At 37.8% G+C, this 26,699-nt stretch overlaps 6 protein-coding genes across 9 annotated transcripts; 4 read left to right on the forward strand and 2 right to left on the reverse strand.

Moving 5' to 3' along the window:
- Positions 1–55: 55 nt before the first annotated feature.
- LOC103341382 (polygalacturonase) lies at positions 56–2,356 on the reverse strand. The gene is made up of 4 exons (XM_008244891.2): positions 1,869–2,356; positions 1,492–1,781; positions 1,001–1,229; positions 56–889 (listed from the first exon to the last, which is right to left on the reverse strand). Exons 1-4 carry the CDS (start codon positions 2,340–2,342, stop codon positions 671–673), a joined length of 1,212 nt encoding a protein of 403 aa, XP_008243113.2. The 5' UTR covers positions 2,343–2,356; the 3' UTR covers positions 56–670.
- Positions 2,357–4,127: 1,771 nt separating this feature from the next.
- Positions 4,128–5,792, reverse strand: LOC103341336 (polygalacturonase). The gene is given in 5 exon segments (XM_008244841.2): positions 4,128–4,457; positions 4,605–4,823; positions 4,825–4,834; positions 4,956–5,245; positions 5,343–5,792. Coding segments are annotated over 5 exon segments (1,299 nt in total).
- Positions 5,793–9,575: 3,783 nt separating this feature from the next.
- LOC103341334 (polygalacturonase-like) lies at positions 9,576–11,881 on the forward strand. The gene is made up of 4 exons (XM_008244840.3): positions 9,576–10,099; positions 10,605–10,894; positions 10,993–11,221; positions 11,347–11,881. Exons 1-4 carry the CDS (start codon positions 9,653–9,655, stop codon positions 11,563–11,565), a joined length of 1,185 nt encoding a protein of 394 aa, XP_008243062.2. The 5' UTR covers positions 9,576–9,652; the 3' UTR covers positions 11,566–11,881.
- Positions 11,882–12,092: 211 nt separating this feature from the next.
- On the forward strand, positions 12,093–15,311 carry LOC103341333 (2-alkenal reductase (NADP(+)-dependent)-like). The gene is made up of 5 exons (XM_008244839.3): positions 12,093–12,415; positions 12,648–12,825; positions 13,269–13,435; positions 13,963–14,045; positions 14,686–15,311. Exons 1-5 carry the CDS (start codon positions 12,173–12,175, stop codon positions 15,059–15,061), a joined length of 1,047 nt encoding a protein of 348 aa, XP_008243061.1. The 5' UTR covers positions 12,093–12,172; the 3' UTR covers positions 15,062–15,311.
- Positions 15,312–16,729: 1,418 nt separating this feature from the next.
- On the forward strand, positions 16,730–19,476 carry LOC103341332 (F-box/kelch-repeat protein At3g23880-like). Of its 4 annotated transcripts, none has more exons than XM_089042519.1 (2): positions 16,730–16,934; positions 17,719–19,476. In XM_089042519.1, the coding sequence occupies exon 2, from the start codon at positions 17,724–17,726 to the stop codon at positions 19,128–19,130; it is 1,407 nt and encodes a 468-aa protein (XP_088898645.1). In that variant the 5' UTR covers positions 16,730–16,934; positions 17,719–17,723; the 3' UTR covers positions 19,131–19,476. The 4 variants fall into 4 exon arrangements, with proteins under 4 accessions (XP_088898645.1, XP_088898643.1, XP_088898644.1 ...); XM_089042517.1 differs by having other exon boundaries at positions 16,731–16,934; positions 17,600–19,476; XM_089042518.1 differs by having other exon boundaries at positions 16,731–16,934; positions 17,681–19,476.
- A 3,800-nt stretch (positions 19,477–23,276) lies between these two features.
- LOC148914476 (2-alkenal reductase (NADP(+)-dependent)-like) lies at positions 23,277–26,494 on the forward strand. The gene is made up of 4 exons (XM_089042520.1): positions 23,277–23,659; positions 25,375–25,552; positions 25,650–25,816; positions 25,913–26,494. The coding sequence occupies exons 1-4, from the start codon at positions 23,390–23,392 to the stop codon at positions 26,372–26,374; spliced, it is 1,077 nt and encodes a 358-aa protein (XP_088898646.1). The 5' UTR covers positions 23,277–23,389; the 3' UTR covers positions 26,375–26,494.
- The last annotated feature ends 205 nt before the right edge of the window (positions 26,495–26,699 follow it).

The following is a 26,699-nucleotide window of genomic DNA, read 5'->3' on the forward strand; positions in this document are numbered from 1 at the left end:
TTTTTAGTTATAAAAAATGAGTGTAAGTGGATAAAATGAAAAAAAAAAAAAAAAGTGGGGAAATCACCACTCTATAGGTAAAATAAAACAATTGTATGCCTATATATATCAAAGTTAGGAGCAGAGCAGGGCAGCCCAATTGCGTACTATGACATCATCAACACAATGAGAATAATACACAGATTCTTCTACGTTTACTGCTTATGTCATCAGCCCAATTGCGTAATATAATATTTGTTTTCAATTATTCTACGTATGTCATTATCTATTAACTAAAGTTGACATATACCTAACTCACGCACGCTGCATGAGATTGAGTTGGAATTGGATATCTGCTGCTCTCCTCCCTCTCCTCTCTCCTCTCTCCTCTCTCCTCCTGGATAGGAATCGATAGCTAGCTAGCTATCTACCTGCTTCCTTTTTTGACTGAGATATATGAGAATATAGACTCAGTGATCCAATTTCTTGGTTTCAATCAAGTCAATTTGTGTGTGTCACATCTCACACGTCACATACATACCACACTCAAACATACATTATATAAATCCATGTAAGCCATCCATCCATCCATCCATGTGGCCTGGTGGTGCCATTGGGCCATCGCCATCCACTGGTAATTCCGATCACATAGATACACGTACGTACGTCAAAAGTTACATATATAGATTTATTATAGACAACTTTCAGGCACCAGTAGTCCACTGCTGGTTCCGTCAATGTTCTTACATGATGACGTGGCATCCCTGTTCATATATGTAAGCTTAATGTTTTGCAATCTAATCCCTGTACATGGATGACTAGGGCTGCAATCAAATGTTACTGCCTCTGCTGTTGCCGACGTCCCCTGTATATTTCTGTACGTCACTTGACTAATCTTCACACCCGAACCCTGTATCCAACGGAAAAACCACATCAGATCAGAATCAGATGAATGAGGAGGAATTAATGAAGGGATTAAACCCTTAAATATGTACACAAGGGGAATCACAATCATTAATACCTGATTAGGACAGGCTTGGTTATTTGGGCAATAGTTCTGATCAATGATGATGGGGTTTTCAACGTTCCTCATGATGATGTTTTGGAAGAGAATGTTCCTTACGAAGCCAGTGCTGGGCCTAGCCCAAGACTTTATTCGTACTCCATTGTCTGATCCACTGAAAACTGCATTTGTTAGCGTCACATTTTGTACACCATCTTCCTTCAGCTCCTTGCCTAGACTTCCAATGCTGCAAACAATCACCACATCAATGAAATCACTATTGCAATCTACAAGCCATTGTAAATTAATTTCTCAGGCTAATTTTGAATGTTTAATTAAGCCCGTAAGTTAATTGCATAATACATATGATCCACTCCACTTCATGGCAATATTAAATGTATAGACGGTTGAAAGGCCTAAGCCAAAAGCCCAATTTGTAAATAAATTAAAGAAAAAGGAAAAAAAAAAAAAAAACCTATGATCCAATTGATATTATATATGGGGATTACCTTACGCCATGGCCTGGGCCGCAGTTGATGTTACTGATATGGAGGTTTGTGGTGCCAGGACCAATTGATATGCAATCGTCTCCAGTTTGCAAGATGCTGCCGGTGATGGTTACACCAGCTGAGCTCTGCACATGAATGCCGTCTGTGTTGGGGCTTTCACTCGGAGCAATCAGCTTCACGTTTCGAACAAGCACGGTGTTGCAGCTGTTGATTACAAGGTGAGTTTGCTGACTGTTGATGGATGTTAAACCACTGATCACAATGTTGTTTGCCCAATTGAACGTTATCGACTGCATGCACACAAGTACATAGATAGTTAATATATAATTAGTCTATAAATTTAAGTTAATTTAAGATAAGTAAATGAAAGTACCGACCCTAGCTCCAACAGGGCAAGACTTCCCAGATCTCCTGCAAGCCCAAAATGCAGCACCCTTGGCATCGAGAGAACCACCAACCACTGTAACTCCGGTGACCTTAATGAATAAAATCCAGTAGCCTGAGTTGCCCAAAGCCCAATAGTCTGTGGGGGCCACGAGGGTTCCATCTATCCGAACTGTAACTCTTCTAGTCTTGCAAGGACCTCTGAACACCACAGCCTTAATCAAGAACCTTCCTTTGGGGACATACATGACAGCATTGGCTTGACCAGAGGCAGAGCTGCACGCTGATGCCCATGTCTTCACGAATGCTTGGGTGGAGTCTGTTTTCCCATCTGGTTTTGCACCAAACTTCATCACATTAAAACTATTGCTAGCTGCTGCTGCTGCATTGGATAATAGTACGCCCACAAATAACACAACTACTGCTAAACAATAATTGTTGCAGTTGCAGATGCTTCTATAAGCCATTTTTATGTTGAGATAAAAATACGTATACTTGGGATGCTGCAAAAGCAGGCAATAGTTTGGAGGTATTTATAGCTAGTGTGACTACCTAGCTAGCTATACATAATACATGACACGCTAGCTAGATTCTGTAAGTGGTGGTAACAAGGCTGCGGTGCAGCTGTATTGATTATGCTGAAATTAACAAAAGTCAAAAAGTATATTGTATTTGCACGTCGTTGAACGAACGTTAGCTTTGGGTTGCGGCTATAAAGCTATAGCAGGTACATGTGATTGTGATAAGTACGGAGACATCAGACATGCATGCATGTGATAACTTATACATGATCATCATATATTATACGTATAGACAGGCAGTAGAGAAGGGGAGAGAGAGAGAGAGAGAGAGAGAGAGAGCGAAAGACGGCGATGATATATATTATATGTTGTGTTGGTTGGATTTGGTAGTTAATTAGGGTTTTGGCAAGGCGCTTGCGTAAGGAATGAGATAGATATATAGAGAGCACAGGTAACATGAATTGCATTTGGGGTGTCATGTGACACGCGGAGGAAACCCGGAGCAATAGCAGGCGGAGAAGTCGCCGAACAAAGAGAGCCATAAACAGTGGTCAAGTACGTACTACAACACAAGAAAATTAACAAGACGACCTTGCAAATTGCAATATTGCTTTGCATGATCCATCCACTTGCTTGTGTATACTGCTTCTGCTTCTGCTTCTTCTTCTAAGTTGTAATCATTGAGTGATTCATCATGATCTTTGGTTTGGACCATCAAGTTCAAGTTAATAATTAATTAAGCAAGTTTTCCCCTCCCCTTAATTATAAGGGCTCAAGTCTCTTAATTATAGAAGTGGTGGCCTGGCATCAAGTTGGCTATTTAATCTTTTTAGCTTAAGATGTAATCGTTTGTATTCGTCTTTAATAAAGGTTCAATTTGTTTGACCCAAAAAGATAACATGGGCCATATGCCGTACTCACTTACGTACTACTAGTACGTAGCTAGCAATTATCAGAACATAATACATCATTTTTACTATTATTTATTCAAAATCGCTTGTAATCCTGAAAGTCTAGAGAGAGAGAGAGGCAAACTTGTTAAATTTCAGAGATACGGGTCTAGGCCACTATTAATAACACCGATATTATCCTCAACTTAACCACATACGAAACTCAATAGATGTGAGATTTTATCATAAAATATGGATGATATTAATAGTGAAACTATTCATTATATATTTTATTTTATTTAATCAAGTTTCCTATGTGATACTTATATTCTTCAACAAAACTTACTCTTCAAATCGTACTTACTAGTTCAATCTTACGTATGTATAAAGAAGCTTGCAACCATGTGAAAGGGTTCCCAACGATATTAATATATAAATACTTTCAACTTCGAGGGGGAGCCAATAAAAAAAAGAGCGACTATTTTATTCATTTTATCCACTACTCAATTATGATCATCAACTTCACGCATGTTTCATTAATAACCAAATTGCTTGCTTGTATATCATTCTGACAAATCTTAGAAAAACAAAAGCTACATTTTTTCGTATTCCTTAATTTATATCTAACCAATTGGAAGTTGTGGAATTATTCAAAGTATTGAATTAAGGAAATTGAAATATACGTACTATACAAAGTTGCAAGATTGGTTGTAATACAATCTTTTCTAAAGAAGAAAAAAGAAAAACAATAGATAAACATTAAGATCATAGGTAATTAATCACGACAAGAGGCGGTGGTGATGACGACATATATGAATTGTTGTTCATACATGTACACAATTCAGAAACAACTTCTTGGTTCCAGTGGCGGAGCTGCTAATCTGTCAGTACCATAAATGCAAGTAGAGCACAAGTTGATGCATTGGGTTTTCAAGTTTGGGGGGCCCTGGCCATGGCAACATGTTCTTGGTATCACCACTCCGCTACTGCTTCCACCTGTGTTGGCACAATAGGATGTGGCTGCCTTGTTCAAGTAAGTAAGCCTTATGTCTTGCAGCTTCAGTCCCCAGCAGGGATTACTAGAGCTGCAATAGAAATTCATGGCTACTTTTGAGGCAGATGTTCCCCTTATGTTCGTGTATGTCACTTTACTAATCTTCACACCAGAGCTCTGTTTCATTATAAAAGTAATTAAGAAAGAAAGTAATCAATCAATCAATCAATTAATCAATCAGATGCTTGGTGCAGGAATAATTGAGGAAAAAAAGAAGAAGAATTGAAGTCGAATGTAGCAAAAAATTAGTTATTAGTTAATTACCTGACGAGGACAACCTTGATTACCAGGGCAGTATTTTTGATCAATGATGATGGGGTTATTGACATTTTTCATGATGAGATTGCGAAAAACGATGTTTGTTGCATAACCATTGCTAGCTCTGGCCCATGTTTTGATGCGTACCCCGTTTTGGGTTTTAGTAAATACACAACTTGTTACCGTCACATTTTGGACACCATCTTCATTCGCATTATCCCCAAGGACTGCCAATGCTGTCAAATTTAAGAGAAACATTAAATTATTTTCTTCTTCTCTCTCCAGTCTCAACATATACTATATATGAAAAATCTGTCCAAGAAAGAAGAAAAGGGTGGGTAACTCTCTTTTACGTACCTTATTCCATGCCCAGGGCCACAGGCAATGCGTTCAAGCCACAAATTCTTGGAGCCGGAGCCGATTGAAATGCAGTCATCGCCAGTCATAATGGTGCTGCCACTGATAGTAACCCCCGTGGAAGCTTCTATGTGGATGCCATCCGTGTTAGGACTTGAGCTCGGGGCTCTTATTTTTACGTTTTTAACCACAACATTCTTGCAATTGTCAATCGCCATATGCATCGTCTGGCTGTTCATGGATCTTAAGCCGCTCACCACCACATTATTACACCAAAACAACGATACTGACTGCATATATAAATATATATATGTTATATATGTTTGGCTGAACTAGGTATAATGTATATATAATATGTGTGTGTCCATGTAATATATATATACGTACCCTTGCTCCTGCCGTGCAACTCTTTCCGTATCTCCTGCATTGCCAATACGCATGTCCCCTCGCATCCACTGTTCCACCGTAGACAGAAAGGCCGGTGACCTTAATGAACAAAATCCAAGTTCCTGAGTTTCCAAGTTCCCAATAATTGGATGGGGCTACGAGACTGGTCCCGGTATCATCCATCTGAAACGTAACTCTGCTGCTTCTGCATGGCCCGCTAAACACCACCGGTTTTATTAAGAAACTGCCTCGAGGAACGTATACGGTGGCTGCCCCTCTGAGGGACGTGGAGCATGCCGCCGACCATGCCCGAAGAAATGCTTTGGTTGAGTCTGTCTTCCCATCCCCTCTTGCACCAAAGCTCACGACATTGTACGCTGCGGTAGCTGATGAGCACCGTTCAAACAATCCTATCAACAACACCAAGGTGACAGCAATGTTGGGCGCCATCTCCCCTTAATTAATTGATTAGCTAGTGATGATGATGATGAAAATTAATTAAGAAGTTGATGAATGAATGAATCAAAAAGTAATATTGAACCCCATATATATAAAATAATTATGCTACTTAAGATATTTTGGACCGACAGTTTGTTTCATTAATAATGGTTAACTTAAATGTGACTCTCTTAATTTGTTATACAAATTGTACTCAACAATTAATGTGATGGTCGTATATATGTAGGTATATATATGGTGCCAATGGTGGTGGTGGTGCAGTAGTACTACTGACAGACACACTTATGTAAAATTCAATCTATAGATCCTTTACGAATAATCACACATGACATGATCATCAGCTATCCATTGTCACAAACACCAACGCTAACATACATGTCATGACACCATGAAGCGTATCGTTGGGATGTGAGTTCAGCTAGCTTATTATTGTTTATCGAATTTTTGATGCAAATTAAAATGGATGTCTCCGATCCAACAGACAACGTGGGGAATTCTTAGAATCGGAGCATCTTGTGCTAGGGTGGCTTACAGCGGACCCGAATATTTTTGAGTATACAACACTCGATATTTTGGACAGTGGAGGAATATATACACAGGGAGGGAGGGAAGAGCTAAACTAATGAATGAGATATGAATGAATCCGTGCATATTCTTGACAGATCGGTAACTTAATTACCTGCGTCTGATCATGGCTTAGCTAGCTTTTATTTAAGGAAGATGTTTTAAGGTTTTTCTTTTTAGATCACTTCTCAAGCAAACATTAGCATTTAGCCCTAACACATTGGTATTTAGTCATAAGGCCCGTTAAAGACATGTGGGCTGAACTTGAGACAAATGCAAGGCTCAGTCCATGCCTAGGCTAGCTTTGTCTCATTGTGCGAAGGCCCCCTCCCTCCCTCGCTGTCGCTTGCAACTCTTGATTGAACCTACAATCAATACTCAAAGCAGCCACTCATTTACCCACTTAACACGTTTGTGTGTGAGTCAACTCATTACACATTATCGCAATCCAGCGATAAATTATATATCAATAATGCTATTTGGATCATATTTACTGACTATTTTACTAATCACGTTTTTAATAAAGGTAGACCCCACTAATATATGTGGAACCCACTTGTATAAAAGATATGGTCAACAATGTAATGCGTTTCAATTAGTCGAAATAGCACTCATTATATATTGCAGAAAAAATGTTACAAAATAAATAGATAGATATAATTTTAAATTTTTGGTGGGTTCGCCGCTGGCTGCGCTAATTTAGGCGCCAGATTTTTTAGTTTGACTATTTACAGTACACGGGTTCGGTAAGAAATCATGTGATTTTGACATAATTTGGCATGAATATGGACCGTAAACAATGTCATCTCGATCCGTAGAATACTAGTTAAAATAATTGAGATCATGCATTGCACTGCCGTTTCAAAAGGTGGGCTTAATTGTACTACTTTTTTTACACAATGTCACCTCTCCATCCATCAAGGAAAAAATAGTTGGATGGTGCCTGTATTATTCTTCATTCCTAAGACCCAATTACGGTCTTTTTCCTCACCTTTTTCTCCCTTAACTGGGAAGAACTTAATTGCGGAGCAAGGTTTGGCTCCTTAAAATTAAGGAGGAGTTCCTTCTCAATGCATCGTCATATTCCAAAACAAAAAAAAGTTAAAAGAATTTCATAAAAAGAAAAAGTTAAATAAAATATATAAGTGTCAAAATCTCATTTGTTATAGTAGATAATCTTGGCTCCTTAAGATTGAGGAGGAGTTTCTCCTTACAACCAACGTGGTTTTCTTCTTATATACTTTTTTGGTTGAAACTTTGTCAATGTTGTTAAAATTTGACAAGTGTCAAAACTCCATTGATTTTAAGAATATGCACTTTTATTGTCTTATTTGTATAAGTTGATATGCCTAACCTATATATACATAATGAGAGAAAGCTTTAGTTGAGAAATTCGTCAAATAAGTTGACGAGGAATACTTTTGTGAGCTTATTTTACATTGTATTTCAAATATTCAAATAGTCAAAATTGTATATATGTTGAGGTGTATAAAGGTCAACACTAATCACATGGTTGTAGCTCTTCACAAGAAAAATGGCCTGAAACAGGGAATCCCTTGAAACAAGCAACCAGCATTCATGAGCTTTGCTGCCTAACATGGACATCCCAAAAACACTGATCAAATATATTCATGTTGCAGCTATATATATTATAATAAGGCGACATGCATGCATCGTGTCATGGGCTAAAAAACTTGATCTTCCAGATAAAACATTCCTACCACCCTTTGCTCCTTGTGATTGTAATCTGATCTGTCAATTGTTAATTGGCCTAGAGCTTAATTATAATTAGTAGGCATTTTTATTCATTCCAAATGTATTATCGATCCTGGTGCATGTGAGCGGGCAACATTAAAGGAGGAGATGCAGATGCAAATGCATGCACTAATAGTATACATATATACATTACGCCTAGTAAGCCAATAGCTTATAGTTAGCGTATGTAAAGCTGGTGCTGAGCAGTGACCAACAATTTATATTGTTGGTAGGTGAATGGGATATCTCAATGAGCAACATAGAGCATAATGTTGAACAAACAAGCGTTAATGAGAGAGAGAGAGAGAGAGAGAGAGAGAGAGAGAGAGGTGCATATATTATAATATGTAAGAAGCAGTTTAGCTGCTACTTTTTTTTTATAGTTAGGCAGTTTTTATAGGTATCTTCAGATTTGGGGAATTTATAAAATATTAGAGAGAGAGAGAGAGAGAGAGAGAGAGAGGTGCATATATTATAATATGTATGAAGCAGTTTAGCCGCTACTTTTTTTTTATAGTTAGGCAGTTTTTATAGGTATCCTCGGCTTTGGGGAATGTATGAAATAATATTTTATTAATAGTATGGGAATCGAACCCTTCCAAACCAAAAAGCAAACTGAAAACAACAACATCAACAACAAAAACACACACTCAAACAAGATGGAGGAGGCGAGCCTTGGGTTTTGGGCATGACACCGCCGCTTGCGTCTCCGTTTTCTACGATACATTCGCATTTGTCACGTCGTCTACCCCGCGTTGGATTTTCCCCTCCTATTTGTATAAGGAATTAGATTTACCTACGCACCCTCCAGTTTTATGATTTAATTCATGTACTCATAAAATATGACGTCAACCTCAAAACCTGATACATATGGGGTCCGTTAATATTGCATTTGCATGAATCTATGACTATGAGAAGGTTAGGAGATCCTGCACTGCATATACTGTTATATATGCGGCTGCTCAACTCCCACCATAATTTGTTTTTGGTAGAAACGGATCCGGGGACAAGTTTATTGTTTTGGGTAATCAATTGTTCACACCACATATTCACATGTAACAATGATTTCATTCTGGATTTTAAAACGGCAGGATGACAAAATATGAAGAAAAAAAAGAGGTACGTGAATTTGCGCATGAATTGAAGGCACAGAAGTTACGCATGATTGGAAGCTAGCAAGAGCTTTAGAACGTGATGCATGCATTGCGTATTCGTGATTACAATTCAAAAGTAGAAGCGAAAAAACCACCCAGCTAGTTAGTTTAGTTAGTTACGTAAGGTCATTTTGGTAAAGTAGAGCCAAAGATTGACCCCTCTTTCCTTATCTCTACTCTTGGTCCAAAAACTCTTGTTTCAATGCTCTATGCACTAGTAACTAACTAATAACTGCAAGGTTGTCTCCTTCTCTCTCTCTCTCTCTCTCTCTCTCGTCTCTATAAATGCCGCTCAAACCGTTTCAACTTCCACATCTCCAGACTCCTCCTTCAACTCATCCTCTAGCCAGAGCTATAGCCTATAGTTAGTGAAAGCAAATGGCAAACCCCAAAACCCTCCTCCCCCTCCTCCTTCTCTCACAACTAGTCTTGATGATGGGCGGTGCGCATGCTGCAGTCCTAACCTACAGCGTGAGCAGCTTAGGAGCCATAGCCGATGGCAAGACTGACTCAACCAAGGCCTTCCTCTCTGCCTGGTCCAAAGCTTGTGCGTCCGTGCAGCCCGCTGTGATTTATGTCCCCTCTGGGAGGTTCCTGCTTCGAAATGCTGCCTTCGGCGGGCCTTGCAAGAACAACGCCATCACCTTCCGCATTGACGGCACCCTCGTGGCCCCCTCCGACTACCGCGTCATTGGAAACGAGCCTAACTGGATCTTGTTTGAGCATGTGAATGGGGTCACCATTTCTGGAGGACTTCTCGACGGACAGGGCACTGGCTTGTGGGCTTGCAAGGCCTCAACCAAGAGTTGCCCCAGCGGAGCAACCGTAAGTAGTAATTCCTTTTCTTTATTTCACTTGAGCGGTTACGTACTGTTGGTATATTTTTACTTGAGCTTGTCTCTAGCTAACCAAATGCCCCTCATGCATGCAAACTACCTCTGACGCCGACGGTTTTAAAATTTAAGGATGAGTTTTTACACCTCTAATAAATAGGGGGAGTTGGTAACTGATCATCCGTCTTAATTATTACAATTAAGAGCATTAATCTATCAATTATAGTTTATAGGCTAGCGAGTTCCGTTCCGTAGATAATGCCATGTTGTCATAACAAGGAAAGGAACAATATCATTGATGATGAATAACGCCACAAATATTGAAATATGCATGTGCTAATTTATTAATTAATTATAGCCTTGAAATTATATATTACTCAGAAAGGATATTCATATACTTTATTAATTGCACCAAGCTCCAAGGAAGGATATTCATATATGTATGTATGTTGCCACACGAAGACAAGCCCCTAATTAAGTTATGTATGTATGTGCAGACACTGGGTTTTTCCAGCTCCAACAACATTGTGGTGAATGGATTAGCATCCCTAAACAGCCAAATGTTCCACATAGTGATCAACGGGTGTCAAAATGTGAAAATGCAAGGTGTGAAGGTTTCCGCCTCCGGTAACAGCCCCAACACCGATGGCATCCACGTTCAAATGTCTTCTGGAGTCACCATTCTCAACTCCAAAATTGCAACTGGTGATGATTGTGTCTCAGTTGGCCCTGGCACCACCAATTTGTGGATTGAAAACGTTGCATGTGGACCCGGCCATGGAATCAGGTACGTAACTAGCCCCTGCACCGTCCTACACATGTGAATTAATAATAATAATAATAATAAACTAATTTAGCATTTTGTTTGGCTGTTTGTTGGTGTAGTATTGGGAGCTTAGGAAAGGAGCCACAAGAGGATGGTGTCCAAAATGTAACAGTTAAAACGGTTACCTTTACTGGTACTCAGAATGGTGTAAGAATTAAGTCTTGGGGGAGACCTAGCACTGGATTTGCGAGGAACATTCTTTTCCAACATGTTGTAAATGTCAATGTTCAAAATCCCATCGTCATTGATCAAAATTATTGCCCTGGAAACAAAGATTGTCCTGGTCAGGTAATTAGAATGCATGCTGCATGCTGCATGCTGCATGCACTTGCTTGGTGACTTGATGATGATCTATATCAAAATTAATTCATGACCTTAATTTGTGTTGCTTTGCTTGTATTAATAATGTACAGGTTTCTGGAGTTAAAATCAGCGACGTGATATACCAAGACATTCATGGTACATCGGCAACACAAGTGGCTGTGAAATTCGATTGTAGTTCCAAGTACCCTTGTAGCGGAATCAAATTGGAGGATGTGAAGCTCACTTACAAGGACCAAGCAGCTGAAGCTTCATGCAAGTATGCAGGCGGAACAGCGACCGGTACGGTTCAACCTACAAGTTGCTTGTAGCCTCTTCTAGGCTTCTAGGCTTCTAGGCTTCTAGGCTTCTAGGCTTTGTAGTAGTAATTAAATGAAATGAAATTAAATTAAATGGGTTAGGAAGATGTTTACTTAGGTAGGTGGTTGGTGATATAAAGTATCTGCTTGAGTCTGCGGTGTTGGCAGCCCATTGGATTGGGCTTCCTTGGAGCCTGGCCGAGCAACCCAACCCAACCCAACCCAACCCAACTCAATCCAACCCCTTGAATGGATTGGAGTGTTGTAACTTGTAAGAGATCTGAATTAATATAATAGTAAGCGTATTATTAATATTATTGATGGAGAATTGAGATGTGTTTTCTATTTTAGTTTTCTTGATTTTGATTGCAGTTTCTAATTCCAGATGGACATATGATAATGAGATGCATCATAAATAATAAATATAGCCAACTCCAATAAATCCTTGGCCCAACTAATTTAACCCATCAAACAAGTGATGGGTTGGGTTTGGTTATGTGTTCAATAAATAAAAAACTTGACTTGAAGTAGAGATAAATTGGGGCCTGGATGGGACTCTGAAAGCAGAAAACAGAGTGAGTGAGAGAGAGAGAGAGAGACGCAGACAGAGAAAGCGACGATGGCGGAAGTGAAGAACAAACAAGTGATATTCAAGAATTATGTGGAAGGCGTTCCCAAAGAGTCAGACATGTACATCAGCGATACTGCTACTATCAAGTTGAAAGTCCCTCACGAAGAAGAAGCTTCCCCTTCCGTCTTGGTCAAGAACCTCTACTTGTCCTGTGATCCTGTGATGCGCATCCTTATGAGGAAACCTGGAGACGAAACTTCTTCTTATTTTACACCCTTTGCCCCTGGCTCTGTAAGACCACCACTTATCACTTATTCTCTATTTTCCCTTTGCCTTTCATTTCTCTGAAAACAAAATGCGTCTAATTTGTTTTTAAAATTAATTTTGATGCAGAAATTTCATCCCAATTAAGAACCTTTGATTCCATTTTTGTTGTGTTTGGAAATTTCAAGTTGATGTTGAATAATACAGTGTTGAGACTGTAGTTGTTAACAATCAATTATTGATGAAAAACATTGGGCAGCCCTTGAGTGGCTATGGAGTGGCTAAAGTTTTGGATTCCCGGCATCCAGACTTTAAGGAAGGTGACTTAGTCTGGGGCACAACCAAATGGGAAGATTTTAGCCTAATCACCACGCCAGAAAGCTTCCATAAGATCCAACACGCTGATGTACCCCTTTCCTACTATACCGGCATTCTTGGTAAGTTGTTTGCTCCTCCATGATGTTTGGATTGATGATCTCTGCTCTGCTTAGTTTCATATGGATTGACCATTTCTTTGTGTCTCAAACAACCATACGTAAGGGGTGTCTGTGAATCATTTATTGCTAATGATACCTTTCTCTACACATCTTCGATGGAATTCAATTCTTGGGTGGGATGGTAGCTCATTGGTGAATTCTAGAAAGCAGACACAACAATATTGCACTTGTATTATTAAATTAGTGGTTTGCCATTGGAAATTGTATTGATGACCACTTATGATCTTATATTTGTTGCACAAGTTATAAAAGACATTGAGAAGGAAAATGTGCGCATTTCCTTCAAAACAAAAGTCTCTGTGTGTGCTTCTTTCATGCTCTTATACTTGTACCCTCAAAGCCCCCCCTAAATTGTGCGCATTTCTGTTTTCCTTCTTCCATAGGTATGCCCGGCCTGACTGCCTATGCAGGCTTCAACGAAGTTTGTTCTCCTAAGAAGGGAGAATATGTCTTCATTTCAGCAGCATCTGGTGCAGTTGGTCAGCTAGTTGGACAATTTGCAAAATTGTTGGGTTGTTATGTTGTTGGAAGTGCTGGAAGTAAAGAAAAGGTATAAAGTTGGCATCTTTTTCCCCAATTTGCTTGCCCTATCTTTGCTGGTATCTGGAAGAGTAGAACATATCATATGATTTCTTAGTTAGATATGCTTGACATTGTTGGAGTATTTTGTAGTTTTCTTTGTGAAAATTCTTCGTTATTGACTTTTTTTTGAAATTTTGGAAGTAAGGAAAATGTATGCTTTCAGTTCACTTTTTCATTTCAACTTAGGTGCCATTTTCTACGGCTGGCTGCTATCCAGAATGTATAGTATGATTGTTTAGTTGGATTTTCTTGCTTATATTTGAGTAGTGGTAAGTCCCGTTTTACATTATTGGGTGCAAATTCTAATGCAGAAGTCCAAAAGCATTTTTCACTTTCGGTGTAAATTTTTAACAATGGAGTTATTTATTCCAAGATTAACTTAAATATTTTAAATAATGAGTATGGGAGTTTAAGATTGTTGCATGTGGCTTGTGGGTGTGTCTGGTTGTATATAGTTTTCAAAAAATGATAATCTTCTGCGTATTTTTATATTAGGTTGAACTTTTGAAGAATAAGCTTAAATTTGATGAAGCTTTCAATTATAAGGAAGAGCATGACTTGAACGCAGCTTTGAAAAGGTCAGTGCATAGTTCGCTGCAAATGGAGACTAAATTTTGCTCTGAAAATCAAACAATGCTCATTTAATAATTTATTTGTCCTGTGAAGAGTATATTTTCAGCTTCAGCTTCATCCATATACATCTCTGTCAATCTTCCATAAACACTTTACAATCTACCACACAAATTTGGAGGACCTTCATCTATCTCTGCAACTTTATGCAAAAGTAACTTGCAAATATGCTATGCAACATTAAGTTTAGGTATATACTAGGCATATGCAATGAGGTTTAGCCATCTTCTAATTCCGAGAAAAAAAGAAAAAGGAAACATATTGAGAAAGCACTGTGCCATTTCATGAATTCTTTATATATAGTGCAGGGAATGAAGTTAATGTGGATGACACACACACTAGGGATATAAAAAAACTTTGCCATCTGGATTATTTCCATTCTTTTTGTTGATGTTATGCATACTGCCCATCACACTATCAACAATTTGGTATGCAGATGTGACATGTGATAGACAACATATCAGACAATCATGACACAAAAGTGAAGAAAAGTCTCGTGAGAATTAATGTGACTGCAGATGAAACTATCATGTGACTACAGTGATTTGGATTGGATCATACTAAACTCACACTTGTTTCCATTATCAGGTACTTTCCAGAAGGCATTGACATATACTTTGAGAATGTTGGGGGAAATTTGCTTGATGCGGTGCTCCTTAACATGAGAGTCCATGGCCGGATTGCAGTGTGTGGAATGATATCACAGTACAATCTTGATCGACCGGAAGGTGTGACGAATTTGATGTGTCTGGTATATAAGCGGATCCATATGCAAGGATTTACAGTCCGTGATTACTATCACCTGTATCCCAAGTACTTGGAGTATATTCTGCCTTGCATAAGAGAGGGAAGAGTGGTATATTTAGAAGACATTGCTGAAGGGCTTGAGAATGGACCTGCAGCATTGGTTGGACTTTTTAGTGGTCGCAACGTTGGAAAACAAGTGGTTTCAGTGTCCCATTAATTAGTTGGATGGCCTTTGTTTTGTTGTATATCTTATTGTGCCGGTGCGTGGATCTCAATGTGCCTCTTGACTCTTGAGTGTTGTCCAAGTGTGTTTGTTTACTTGGTTTATGGATGTGAATTCGTGCTTATTCTAGGTAAGTATTCTGTACTCTGTATAGTAGAGCAAACGAACGCAACGAACGTACTGTCAGTGTGTGATGATGCCTGCTTTGGTTAAATTGCATTGTCAATCATGCCGTTGGATTGGATGCTTCCCTCCTCTTACGTGTTCATTGATTGATTGATTCAATAACTCTGGTGCTTTATGAAGCAAAAATAAAAATAATTGATAAATTGTGTGTGAAACTTGCTACGCCTTAAGATAAGATAGGAGACGGCCTTTATGCCTTATCTCTATTTTTTTTGGGTCAACGTCCTTAATGCCTTATCAATATCTCAAATCAATGATAAATGGCAACCGAATAGGACCAGGCAAACCCTTTGTGACCAGCAGGGGCAGCTGGTTAGAGCATTAACAATGGATTCCTTAAATTATTTCTTTAGATAAATTTTAGAGATAAATTGTTAAAATGAAATTCCAACCATACTCCTTATTCACCTCCTAAAATAGAGAGTCCTCTAGGAGCTCCTAAATATGAAGATAGAGAAATAACTCATAGTGGCTTCTTATAATTTAATGCTGCTTTATTTTATGAGTATTTCAAATCTTTATTTAATGCTAACTATTTTTTATTTTATTTTTTAATAGAGATGGACCAATCAAATAAGAGTTATAGCATTTATAACTTTCCAAATTAGGAAGTATGGTTAGAGTTGAATTTTTTTAGAGAGCTCCTAAAATAGCTTTATTATATTTTTAACTAAATTTTAGTTAAGAAATAGAGAGCATCATTGCGGATGCTCTTACGTGCGCGCACACCACAAACAAATTAAAAGAGGAAAGTAGGCGAGTCAATCATTTTCATACCCACTTTGGCCAATTTAATAAATTCATTCAAAAATGTCGGCTTTGAGTTTGGGAATTCATTTTCACGCCCACTTTAGCTACAATACAAAGGAAGAGCGGGAGGAGAGAGCCTAAACCCCATCCCAGAGCCTATCCTTATATCCTACTACCTCTGCTTTGACCCGATGGCTGATGTCTGATGTCTGATGGCTGATGACGATGGTGCATGCATGGCATGGCATGGCATGTATGTGCTATGTCACGGGATCCCATCCTTGCAATACGGATGCATTATGCACATTAATATATTATCTTAAATTATCCTAGTGGTAGTGGTGGGTAATGGTTTGTATGTGAACTGAAGACGAAAAATTATATTCCATATAAGCAAAAAAAAAAAACAAAAATATAATGTAATATATAGCTATCTAGCACACTAGACAAGACAATTCTATTAGGTTTTTTCTATATATTTTATTCTTATCTATAGAGAATTTTTGTTGAACACAAACCCTTAATTTGTTTTTCCAAATGAGGACAATTTTGAGTTTATATGCCTGGTGGATTATTCCTTTGTGGCAGAACATGATCTGAAAGTCATAGCTGAAAAAGCTGAGCCAGCCTCTCACGCCATTTGGTTTGACATTTTCATCAATAGAGAATAGATTCCTTTGACGAATGTCTTTTATAAATTAATTTCATTCAATGAAATGAGCTACAGCTTATACCTAAGGGTCTACTCTTACTCTTACACTTTCTTTATATGTATATGTCTATATATAGAATATAGACTTAGAGAGAGAGAGAGAGAGAGAGAGAGAGAGATTGGAGACGCTGCAGTTTGAACAAGAATAATCTGCAGCAGCAGCTTCACACCCAGCGATCCAGCGCCTAATTTGTTCCATCCATCAGCGGTCAGCTGCCGGTAATTAAACTTGCCATCCCATATTAATACATATATAGAGGATCAAAACAAGTAGTAGATGTTATATTTAGATTAGATTCTGTTTAAATATGGGACTGGCACGGCCCACAGGTGGTTGATTGCATTGTATTGTATATACCTCGTGAAGATGCAATCTGTTTCTTTGGGGTAGCTAGCTTGCTCTTTCTGTTTCTTTGGGGTTTGCTCATGGCTAACTCTTCTTTGTTTCTTTAAATTTGCATGTATTTTAGGCAAGAATTATTAACTTGATCAATAATCATCTTGTTTATCAATAATCTTCTTGTCGCTTACTCTTGTTGTTTCCTCCTCACTTTCCTGATCATGGATTCATGGCTGTCTCTGTGTGAATGTATGATGGATATTCTTTTTAATTATTTATTGTTAGCTTAGTCTTCCAATTAATGCATATTATATATCAAACTTATTCTACTAAAAAAGCTATTCCTTATCCTTACTCCTCAATAGCTACGAATCCTGTAAAAATTCCATTGGTGGACACAAATAATCGTACGTTGTCTTGTCTGGGGTCTGGGGTCTGGGGTAGGTGCAATGCAATTATGCAATTATGCAATTATGCAACTAGCACAAGTAGACGACGTATAAACTGTCTTCATTATAAATAATAATATATGTTTTGCTGTTAGTGTGTGTGTACTTATCCAAAGTTGGGAGTGGAGCACTGGAGCCTTCCCAAATTAATTTATAAATATGCGCGTACAGTGCAGTTTACGCTAAGCTACTCCGAAATTCGGTTGGTGAATAGATTAGATGGAGTGTCTCAACCTGCTGCACATGTACATGGATCAACATTGGATCTCAACTCTCAACCTCCAATCCACTCAACAAGAAGAACAACAAGTGAAGACAATATCGATGGAAACCTCATTATTGGATCTTCAATATCTCAACAACAATAAAGAAGAAGATGAACAAGATCATCAGCGGCAGCTTCCTTGTGAGATTGTAGAGCAAATCCTGTTGCAGCTGCCTGTGAAGTCGCTGCTTCGCTTCAGATGCGCATGCAAGCCATGGCTTGCTCTCATCTCCGACCCAAAATTCATCAAGTCACACCTCCACAACCACTCTACAAAACAAGATGAGGGCGATGACGATGGTAAAACTAGATCATCAAAAGCACTAGTCATGCTCTCCTCCTCCTTGCCCCTCCTTAAGTCGGTACATGTACAAGTACTCGATACTAGAATTGAAGCCAGATCAGCAGAGGCAGATGCAGCTGGAGCAGCTCGCACAACTAGTACTAGAGTAGTAGTCGTGGAGGAGGTACATGAGTCCCTGATGAGGCACCAGGCAGTTCAAGACATGAAGATTGTTGGATCTTGTAATGGCCTCCTATGTTTGGTGCTTGACTCTCAAGATATGATGATTTATAATCCATCCACCAGGCAACTTCAATCAGTACCCTCTCCACCTCCACCGCCTACCAATAATTATTATTTGGGTAAGGACTACTTCTATGGCTTTGGCTATGATTCCTGCAACGACGATTACAAAATCGTGAGGGCCTCTTGTTCCAGTAGGAATGGCAATTTCGCCACCCACCTTGACATGTTTAATTTGAACACCAATTCATGGAGAGCTGCCATCAAAACCCTCCCTTGTTACTTTCTGTCTAATGTGGTGGGCACCCTATTGAACGGGGCTCTCCACTGGGTTGTTCGGCTTGCTGCTGCTGAGAGGCCTTTCTCAATCGTTTCTTTTGATGTAACGGAGGAGACGTACCGATACGTGCCCCTGCCAGGCGAGGGCGACAAGAACTTCTCCTTCTATGGTTTGGGGGTTTTGGGAGGATGCCTGAGTATGCTTCACAGCCCCCATGGCTCGGATTATGAGGTGTGGTTGATGAATGAATACGGGGTGAAGGCGTCTTGGACTATTTTCACAACCATTCCGCAGAAGATGGAGTCTGAATACCTGGGATTGATGTCGCTTGTGCGTATCTTAAACAACGGTGAAATTGTCATCCTGTTGCATCAAAGGAAGCTAGTCATCTACAATCCGGGGCACAGAACACTTCGAACCATACTCTCTGGGGATATTCATTCTTCTCAACTGGCTTTATACCTGGAGACTCTAGTTTCGCCCTCTGCTGCTCCCACCGTCACAACATACTCATCATCAATCACTCCACTCAATCAAGCTAAAGCTAGCCCCTGATGAGGAATTACTTGATTATATATATCAATAATCACAGCAATGCAAGAAAAGTAAGAAGAAGAAGAAGATGAGCTCAAGTCATGTAATTTATATTTATGTATTGTTACTCCGACGCCGATCCGATAATTGTAATTATACATTACCTCTATTCTGTTATGTTATATCATATATCATGTATCTCTTCTTCACTTAATCATGAGGAGGGGTGTTGTGAAATTATTGCAAGCGCACAATTCGTACAAGTAATATAGAAATAAGTAGAGTGTCGTTCCCACGAAGACTGTAATTTCCTATTAACTACCAATTATGATTAATTTAGAAGTTTATTTGAACAGTTAATTAAGAAGATTGATTGATTCAAGAAAGCTAAAACAATTATGAAAAATAACAATTTAATTAGCGATAGAAAATTAAGATGATGAGACACTAGAGCATCCGATTTCACCATAACCAATTCTACTTAATTCTTATAGCCAATTAACCCTAATTACTATCCCTGTTGACAGTTGGTTTCTCCTAATTCATTCGATATCCCCTCTCGGGCTCAACCAAAAGTATTCTCAATTAACAACCCATTCTCTCTCGAGCAACGGATTTAGAAAACTAAGAACCCATTAAGTTCTATGAGAACCTACAAGAAAACTGCATGAGTCATGTTAGTCCCTCTCGGGCACTCATTCAAGTCATGGTATTTGTTACAAGAAGCAAACACCAAACATCTCCTCTCGGTCTCCGCTTGGATCATCAATTAAATATTAGCTAGATATTTAAATCATTAAGAACAGTAACAAATACTCAACATGGGATAATAATAAGGAATTAATATAACTATAAAAATTGAGTATTCATGGTTAGGCTACATCGTAGCCCTAGCAAGGGAAATTAGTTCATGACAGAAGAAAATATAAACAAGAGAATTATTGTCATAAAACCAATTTGGCCGATGGACTTGATCTTCAGAATCTTCACAGGAACACCTTCAAAAGCTCCTCAAATAATGCAGCAGCAAATTCTTGGCTTCCTCTGATATTTCTCTGGTTGTATGAAAGTTGGTGGAAAAATATGGTAGATGATGGTGGAAAAAGGTGATCCTCTGAAGAGATCCTAGGGTGACCTTATATAGTATAAAACAACTAAACCCTACTTCAAAAAGGTCTAGAAAAACTCTCCTAAAGCAAAACAAAATCTCAAACAATTAAGGAAACAAACTAGGAAAGAATCCTTATTTGACTTGGAAACACGTCAGCCAACTTGCACGCACGTTTTGGGGTCGTTCCACTTCCTAGAAAATTCTGGAAAAATATGAGAAACGTAGCTTTATCTCTAAGCTTTCCAAGCATATATTACACACCACTAAGAAAAATCGGAAAGATATTCAAATCTTCACTCTTCCACAGCAGTGCAGTTCTGGCGGGATTTCAACTTAGGCTGTCTTGACTTGCAGGTCTGGAGCATTTGGCTTGGTAGAAAATTATGAAACTTTGATACAATGATCTTCAATGTCTTAGCTTTCTTCTACAATTGGTCTTGCACTAAAATGCATTCGAAAAGTCGATTTTCAGTTGAAATCCTTCCAAGAGCGCAGAATAGCTGAAAATAAGGAAAGTAAAGTAATAATACTCTTTTTAATTAACTTTCCCCACAAAACCTACATATAAAAGGTGTAAAAAATATAGGAAATAATACACTTATCAAGGGGATTTCATTTTATATTACAGACCTTTCCAGTTAGTTACCTATTTGATTGATCTCCACATGTTAATCACCTACTTGCTTCATTTTCATGTTAATTCAATGCTTAGTGTCGCTAAGCCCATTTCCATTCTTTATATATATTTATTCAAAAACTCATTTTAGCATGACATATTAAAATGAAAATGAATCAATTAGAAAATGATAAACGGCTAGTTTTGGATTTTTCTCTCCAAATAGACTCTATGTTTTTGTATAATATGTCACGCTAAAATGGACCTATTAGTGAAAAGCCCTTCTTTTTTTTCTTTTTCTTTTACTAAAAGTCTTAAGATTCATGATAACTTTTGAGTGGTGATTTCCCCACTCCTTTTTCTCCTATTTTATCCACTTACACTCCTTTTTTATAACTAAAAAAGGAGTGTAAGTGGATAAAATAGGAGTGAGGAAATCATTGCCCTAACTTTTAAGTACCTTTCAATAAATAATATATTCATATTTTACTAGTAAAGGAAGTTTTTAACTACCCTAAATAAAAATAATTTATCCTCCTCTAGAAGAGAGAGAGAGTAGGCCTTTTCTAAATCATTTTTTCATAGACAATTTGTCACAATTATTATTAATCTAGTATGTGCCCCACAGGTACGTTGTAATTAGATAAGTACCATTCTTATAAATTAACTATTCTAAAAATATTAGCTAATTAGCCAATGAAGCGAACGCATATATGTATTATATTGTTTAATTTCTTTTGAAAAATCTGGTGTGAATCTACTTTTCACTATTCATTAGAGTAAATTTTTTTTTTTCTCTTTTAGAGAGAAGTTTATCGTGTAATTGCTATAATTGATCTTAAAATTCCACGCCCAGAAATGAGGAATTGCCAACTTTTGTTGTGGGAATGAAGCGGAATTACATATTTAGTGGAATTTGTAGCATTGCAGCAAATGCATCCATCAAGATTTGTACCTTCTATAGAATCTTTTGTTAGCTCATTCGAATATATATGTAGTGGAATATATTTGAAGAGTATAGCCGCAGGGCTATACTCCTTAAATATCAATATATGTTAAAAGTATAACTGCTTGGCTATACTGTACAACATGCGTTTGTAAGGTAATTAAGTAATATCTTAGTATTTTTTGATTGCTTTAATTAGTAATTATGTTTTAATTATTATTGCTTTAGTGAATAATTAGTATTTAAATATTTTACTAATTTCATAAACTGCATAATAAATTTTAATTTGTAAACTTTTTATTATATACAAAATTAGTCTGTTTAGTTTAATATTTGCAATTAAGTAATATCTTAGATTTATTTAATTATATTAATTATTCTTTATTTTATGAATATTTAGTATTTAAGTATTTTAATTAATTTCATAAATTAACATGGACTATGGCCTAGGTGACTTTATTTTTTACACCCAAAAGTTAATAGGCAACCTAAGTGACTTGATTTTTTACACCCAACACAGCGGACACACATACCCCAATCCCACCCACAGCAAATCTCATTTTTTCTATCTTTAGTTAACTAACCCCACAAATTTAATAGAAAGAAAAACATAAACTAACCTCACACATGTGACACATTCCCCTTTTCAAAAAACAGTCACTTTATTCCCTTAGAAAAAATCATGAGTCCATCCTGCTCCCGCATAAAGTGTGGTGCTTTGTTCTTATCTTCTCCTGCAAGGTGATGACGACTTTCATTATAATGCAAAGGGCCACTTTCATTAAAATTGAAAATAAAAAAAAAGCTTAGGAAGTTTAAAGGGACGTTACTAAACTTTTCCATATAGAAATGTGTAACTATTGATATGTGTTGGCTTGCCCCGGCCGTGTGAAATAAAATAGGGTATCACTGCTCTGCTGCCGCCGGTGCGTGCCCAAAAGAATCTTTCAGGGTTGATGCATGCATTATTAGGTTTATTAGATAGAGTAAGCGGGACAACTTCATTTGTTTTCTTTCCCTTTCCTAGTTTGCGTTTCCATTCCAACAACTACAACAACGTTTCCATCCTTCAAATCAGGGTTATATTAGAATTATTCAAAGACCGATCAAACGTCTTGGGCATTGGATTAGACCCTTTCAAAAAAACACAAAACACCAACCCCCCAGCCACCGAAAAAACGAAGCAAATAAAAACATATACCCCCTCCCCTCCCCTTCCCTCCCCCCAAATTAAAATACCACAACTGGCACATGACAAATTAAATGGCAGGATAAGGATAAAGGTATTCCAAACACAGAGAGAGAAGCCGGTTTTGACCATGAATTCCATTTTCAAGCATGGACTGCAAAATACGTGTCAAAAAATCCAACAAATGAAGCCAAGTGAAAAAAAAGTGGACTTGTGCTTGCTTACACCAGTGCTTACATCACCTCTCATTTTGTGCTCTCTCTCTCTCTCTCTCTCTCTCTCTACATATATATATATCCTCACCTCACCTCAAGGGTAACATAACATATATCTGTTCTCTATATATAACCTGGTTTTAATTGTTTGAGAGATACAGCGCGAGAGAGAAGTTGAGATTTAGAAAAAAGAAAAAGAAAGAATGGCAGGAGGAGATGAAGTGAAGGAAGTGAGGAACCAGCAAGTGCTTGCTAGAGATTACATCAGTGCGATTCCGGAGGAGTCAGACATGTACTTGAACACAAGCAGCACCATAAAACTGAGAGTGCCAGATGACGATGATTGCCAAGAGGCCATGCTGCTCAAGAACCTCTACTTGTCCTGCGATCCCTACATGCGAGGCGTTAAGCACAGTGATGAGGCAGCCTCCTCCACTCTCGAAGATCGCATTGTTTTCTTTGCCACTGACAAAGTAAGTAGTAATCAATCACAATCAATATTACTTACTATTATTAATTTCTAAGAGAATGCTAGCAACCTTCTTTTTAACTTTCTTTTTTGGACATTCTCTCTTCTCTTCATGACATGTATCACTTCTCTTTCACTTAAATAAACGTTTTTAATTACAGAAAAAATATTAATTGTGTTTCCTTGATAAACCAGTTCAATTCTCATGTTTCTTTTATCATCGTGGAAAACTCAAAAACTAATTCTTAAAGATAAAACAAAAATCAGACCCAAAAAAAAAGGATGGAAATATGAAATTTGAAAAATAAAAAAATAAAACAAAGTTCTGAATGCAGAAACAAAAAGAACTGAACGCAGAAAGTGAACAGCCACCAAAGCTCCACACCCAACCTCGTCTTGCACCCCACCCCGGCGGCAGCAAACCCTCTCCTCCTTGCCTCCAGCAAAGCCTCATCTCTCTCTCTCTCTCTCTCTCTCTCTCTCTCTCTCTCTCTCTCTCTCTGTTCCACACCAGATCTGGATCTCTCTCATATAACCCTATGACCCAAAATATGTAATTGGAGGTAGAAAGCACGTATCAGATTTCCTTCGATTTGGTACAGTTTGGCGTTTTGGCAAACACATGTTAAGAGCAAAAGATGTCGTCTTGCTCCTAAACATCCATGGGTTATGCTATGTTCTCATAACATACATCATTGCTTTTTAAGTCTAAGTGATTGGAAAGTTCATAAATTGCTTTTTAAGTCTAAATAATTTATCTTGTTTGATCTGGATCCATATCTAATGTGGGAAAGAGAGAGAAAAGGTGTTTCCGGCGGCGGGGAGGAAGGGGTTTAACGGCGTGGTTAGGTGTGTTTTTTTTTTTTTTTTGGGTCTGATTTGTTTTATCTTTAAGAATTAGTTATTGTGTTTTCCACGTTGATAAAAAAAAAACAAGTGAATTAGACTGGTTTATCAAGGGCAAATATGAAAACATAATTATTATTTTTTCTGTAATTAAAAATATTGTTTTAAGTGAAAGAGGAGTGACACATGTCATGAAGAGAAGAGAGAAAGTTCAAAAGAGAAAGTTAGACAGAAGGCTGCTAGCATTCCCCAATTTCTAATCTCTCTCTCTCTCTATAATACCCATTCCTCTCACCAGCTACGTGGCTTCTTTACGAAACAACACGTTTTGTTTTTTTGTTTCTAATTTTTTTGTAAAAAGGGGTAAAGAAAGGAAGAGGGTGATAACCAGCTGGCGGAGAGAGGAAGAAGAACGTTTTAATATTTTTACTATTTTAACCTACAGATTATATCTATTTCCTATTATATATAAAGTAAATTTAGGTTTTAGCCATAAAAAAAAATTTCACTTTTGGAAAAAGCCAAACCTTTTTCAAAAAGGACAAAAAAATCTCTCAACTTTAAAATCAAAGACATACAAATGTAAAGGATTCCTTAGGAAATCAAAAAATAAATAAGGGTAATTTTGTCAATTTTGGCTTCTTTTACAAAATTTCTCTCTCCTTTGAGTTTTTCTAAAGTCTCCTTTGGGTTTAAAGAAAACCAACAAAAAACTTGAGTTAAAGGAGTTGAAAGGTAAAAATAAGAAAAAAAGAAAAGATACATGTGTTGTTTTGTAAAGAAGCCACGTTAGTTGTTGAGGAGGAATGGCTCCATTCAAACATTGTCCTACCCTAATAATAATATATATTTTCCCTTTACCCCCACGCACAGCCAATAGTTGGATATGGAGTGTCTAAAGTCGTAGATTCTAAGCATCCAGAGTTCAAGGCAGGCGATTTAGTTTGGGGCATAACAAAATGGGAGGAGTATACTCTCATAAAAAACACCCAAAGTTTCTTCAAAATAAACCACACTGATGTTCCCCTTTCCTACTACACTGGAATTCTAGGTAAACCCTCTAATTTAATTTTCTTTTAGCTTTTTGTAAGATCATCCTGTAATAAAGTTGTAATTAATAAATGTATTATAATATAATATGTATACAGGTATGCCTGGTATGACTGCTTATGCTGGTTTCTATGAGGTTTGTAATCCTAAGAAGGGAGAATATGTGTACGTCTCATCCGCATTTGGGGCTGTTGGTCAGCTGGTTGGCCAGTTTGCCAAACTCATGGGTTGTTATGTTGTTGGAAGTGCTGGGAGTCAAGAAAAGGTAACATCTCTCTTTCCTTTTCAACATCATCAACATGACAGTATCAACTCTACTACTACTATACTACTAGTAGCTAGCTAATTTTGATTTTGTTAGGTTGATATATTGAAAAACAAGTTTGGGTTTGATGAGGCTTTCAATTATAAGCAAGAGGCAGACCTGGCCGCTGCTTTGAAACGGTATTTCCCACAAGGCATCGACATTTACTTTGAGAACGTTGGGGGCAAAATGCTTGATGCAGTGCTCCTCAATATGAGGCTTCACGGCCGCATTGCTGTGTGTGGGATGATCTCGCAGTACAATTTTGAGCAGCACCAAGGAGTCACCAACTTAATGCATCTCGTTTATAAGCGTGTTCGCATGGAAGGATTCTTTGTGCCTGATTTCTATCACCTCTATCCCAAGTTCTTGGATCTTGTGGTGCCCTTCATCAAACAAGGCAACGTCACTTATGTGGAAGACATTGTTGAAGGCCTTGAGAATGGTCCTGCTTCGCTCGTCCGCCTTTTCTCTGGCCGCAATGCTGGAAAAGCAGTCGTTGTTGTTGCTCGTGATTAATCTTAATTAATTATCTTTTGCATTATCCATCACTTTACTTCTTGTATAAGTATTGTGTTGTTGTGTGTGCATACTGTTCAATCGATGGGAAATAAAGAAAGTATATATCATATTATCTAATTAATGGCGTCATCAATTAATGTTTAAGTTTGGCACGTATACTAACAAAGAATGAAGAAGACATAAAGGATTTGCCAAATGACTTTGACTTTGATTTGTTTGATGTTGACTTACTGGAGAAAGATAACTTTGATTTATATATCACCGTGTCAGTAAATGCAACATGCCATGCATGGATGGTGGTTACCAACCCGGAATTCTTCCG

This window comes from Prunus mume, linkage group LG8, assembly GCF_029339155.1.
Source record: "Prunus mume cultivar Tortuosa linkage group LG8, ASM2933915v1, whole genome shotgun sequence".
NCBI lineage: Eukaryota > Viridiplantae > Streptophyta > Magnoliopsida > Rosales > Rosaceae > Prunus > Prunus mume.

Excerpts from the sequence above, each read along its gene's own strand:
- LOC148914476 (XM_089042520.1), top strand. The coding sequence starts at position 23,390 with ATGGCAGGAGGAGATGAAGTGAAGGAAGTGAGGAACCAGCAAGTGCTT. Across the intron at positions 23,660-25,374 it reads TTTTCTTTGCCACTGACAAA|CCAATAGTTGGATATGGAGT; the intron begins GTAAGTAGTAAT and ends CCCCACGCACAG. Across the intron at positions 25,817-25,912 it reads GTGCTGGGAGTCAAGAAAAG|GTTGATATATTGAAAAACAA; the intron begins GTAACATCTCTC and ends TGATTTTGTTAG.
- LOC103341382 (XM_008244891.2), bottom strand. The coding sequence starts at position 2,342 with ATGGCTTATAGAAGCATCTGCAACTGCAACAATTATTGTTTAGCAGTA. Across the intron at positions 1,782-1,868 it reads CTTGCCCTGTTGGAGCTAGG|TCGATAACGTTCAATTGGGC; the intron begins GTCGGTACTTTC and ends GTGTGCATGCAG. Across the intron at positions 1,230-1,491 it reads GGCCCAGGCCATGGCGTAAG|CATTGGAAGTCTAGGCAAGG; the intron begins GTAATCCCCATA and ends GATTGTTTGCAG.
- LOC103341334 (XM_008244840.3), top strand. The coding sequence starts at position 9,653 with ATGGCAAACCCCAAAACCCTCCTCCCCCTCCTCCTTCTCTCACAACTA. Across the intron at positions 10,895-10,992 it reads GGACCCGGCCATGGAATCAG|TATTGGGAGCTTAGGAAAGG; the intron begins GTACGTAACTAG and ends TTGTTGGTGTAG. Across the intron at positions 11,222-11,346 it reads ACAAAGATTGTCCTGGTCAG|GTTTCTGGAGTTAAAATCAG; the intron begins GTAATTAGAATG and ends AATAATGTACAG.
- LOC103341333 (XM_008244839.3), top strand. The coding sequence starts at position 12,173 with ATGGCGGAAGTGAAGAACAAACAAGTGATATTCAAGAATTATGTGGAA. Across the intron at positions 12,826-13,268 it reads CTACTATACCGGCATTCTTG|GTATGCCCGGCCTGACTGCC; the intron begins GTAAGTTGTTTG and ends CTTCTTCCATAG. Across the intron at positions 14,046-14,685 it reads TTGAACGCAGCTTTGAAAAG|GTACTTTCCAGAAGGCATTG; the intron begins GTCAGTGCATAG and ends TTCCATTATCAG.
- LOC103341332 (XM_089042519.1), top strand. The coding sequence starts at position 17,724 with ATGGAGTGTCTCAACCTGCTGCACATGTACATGGATCAACATTGGATC.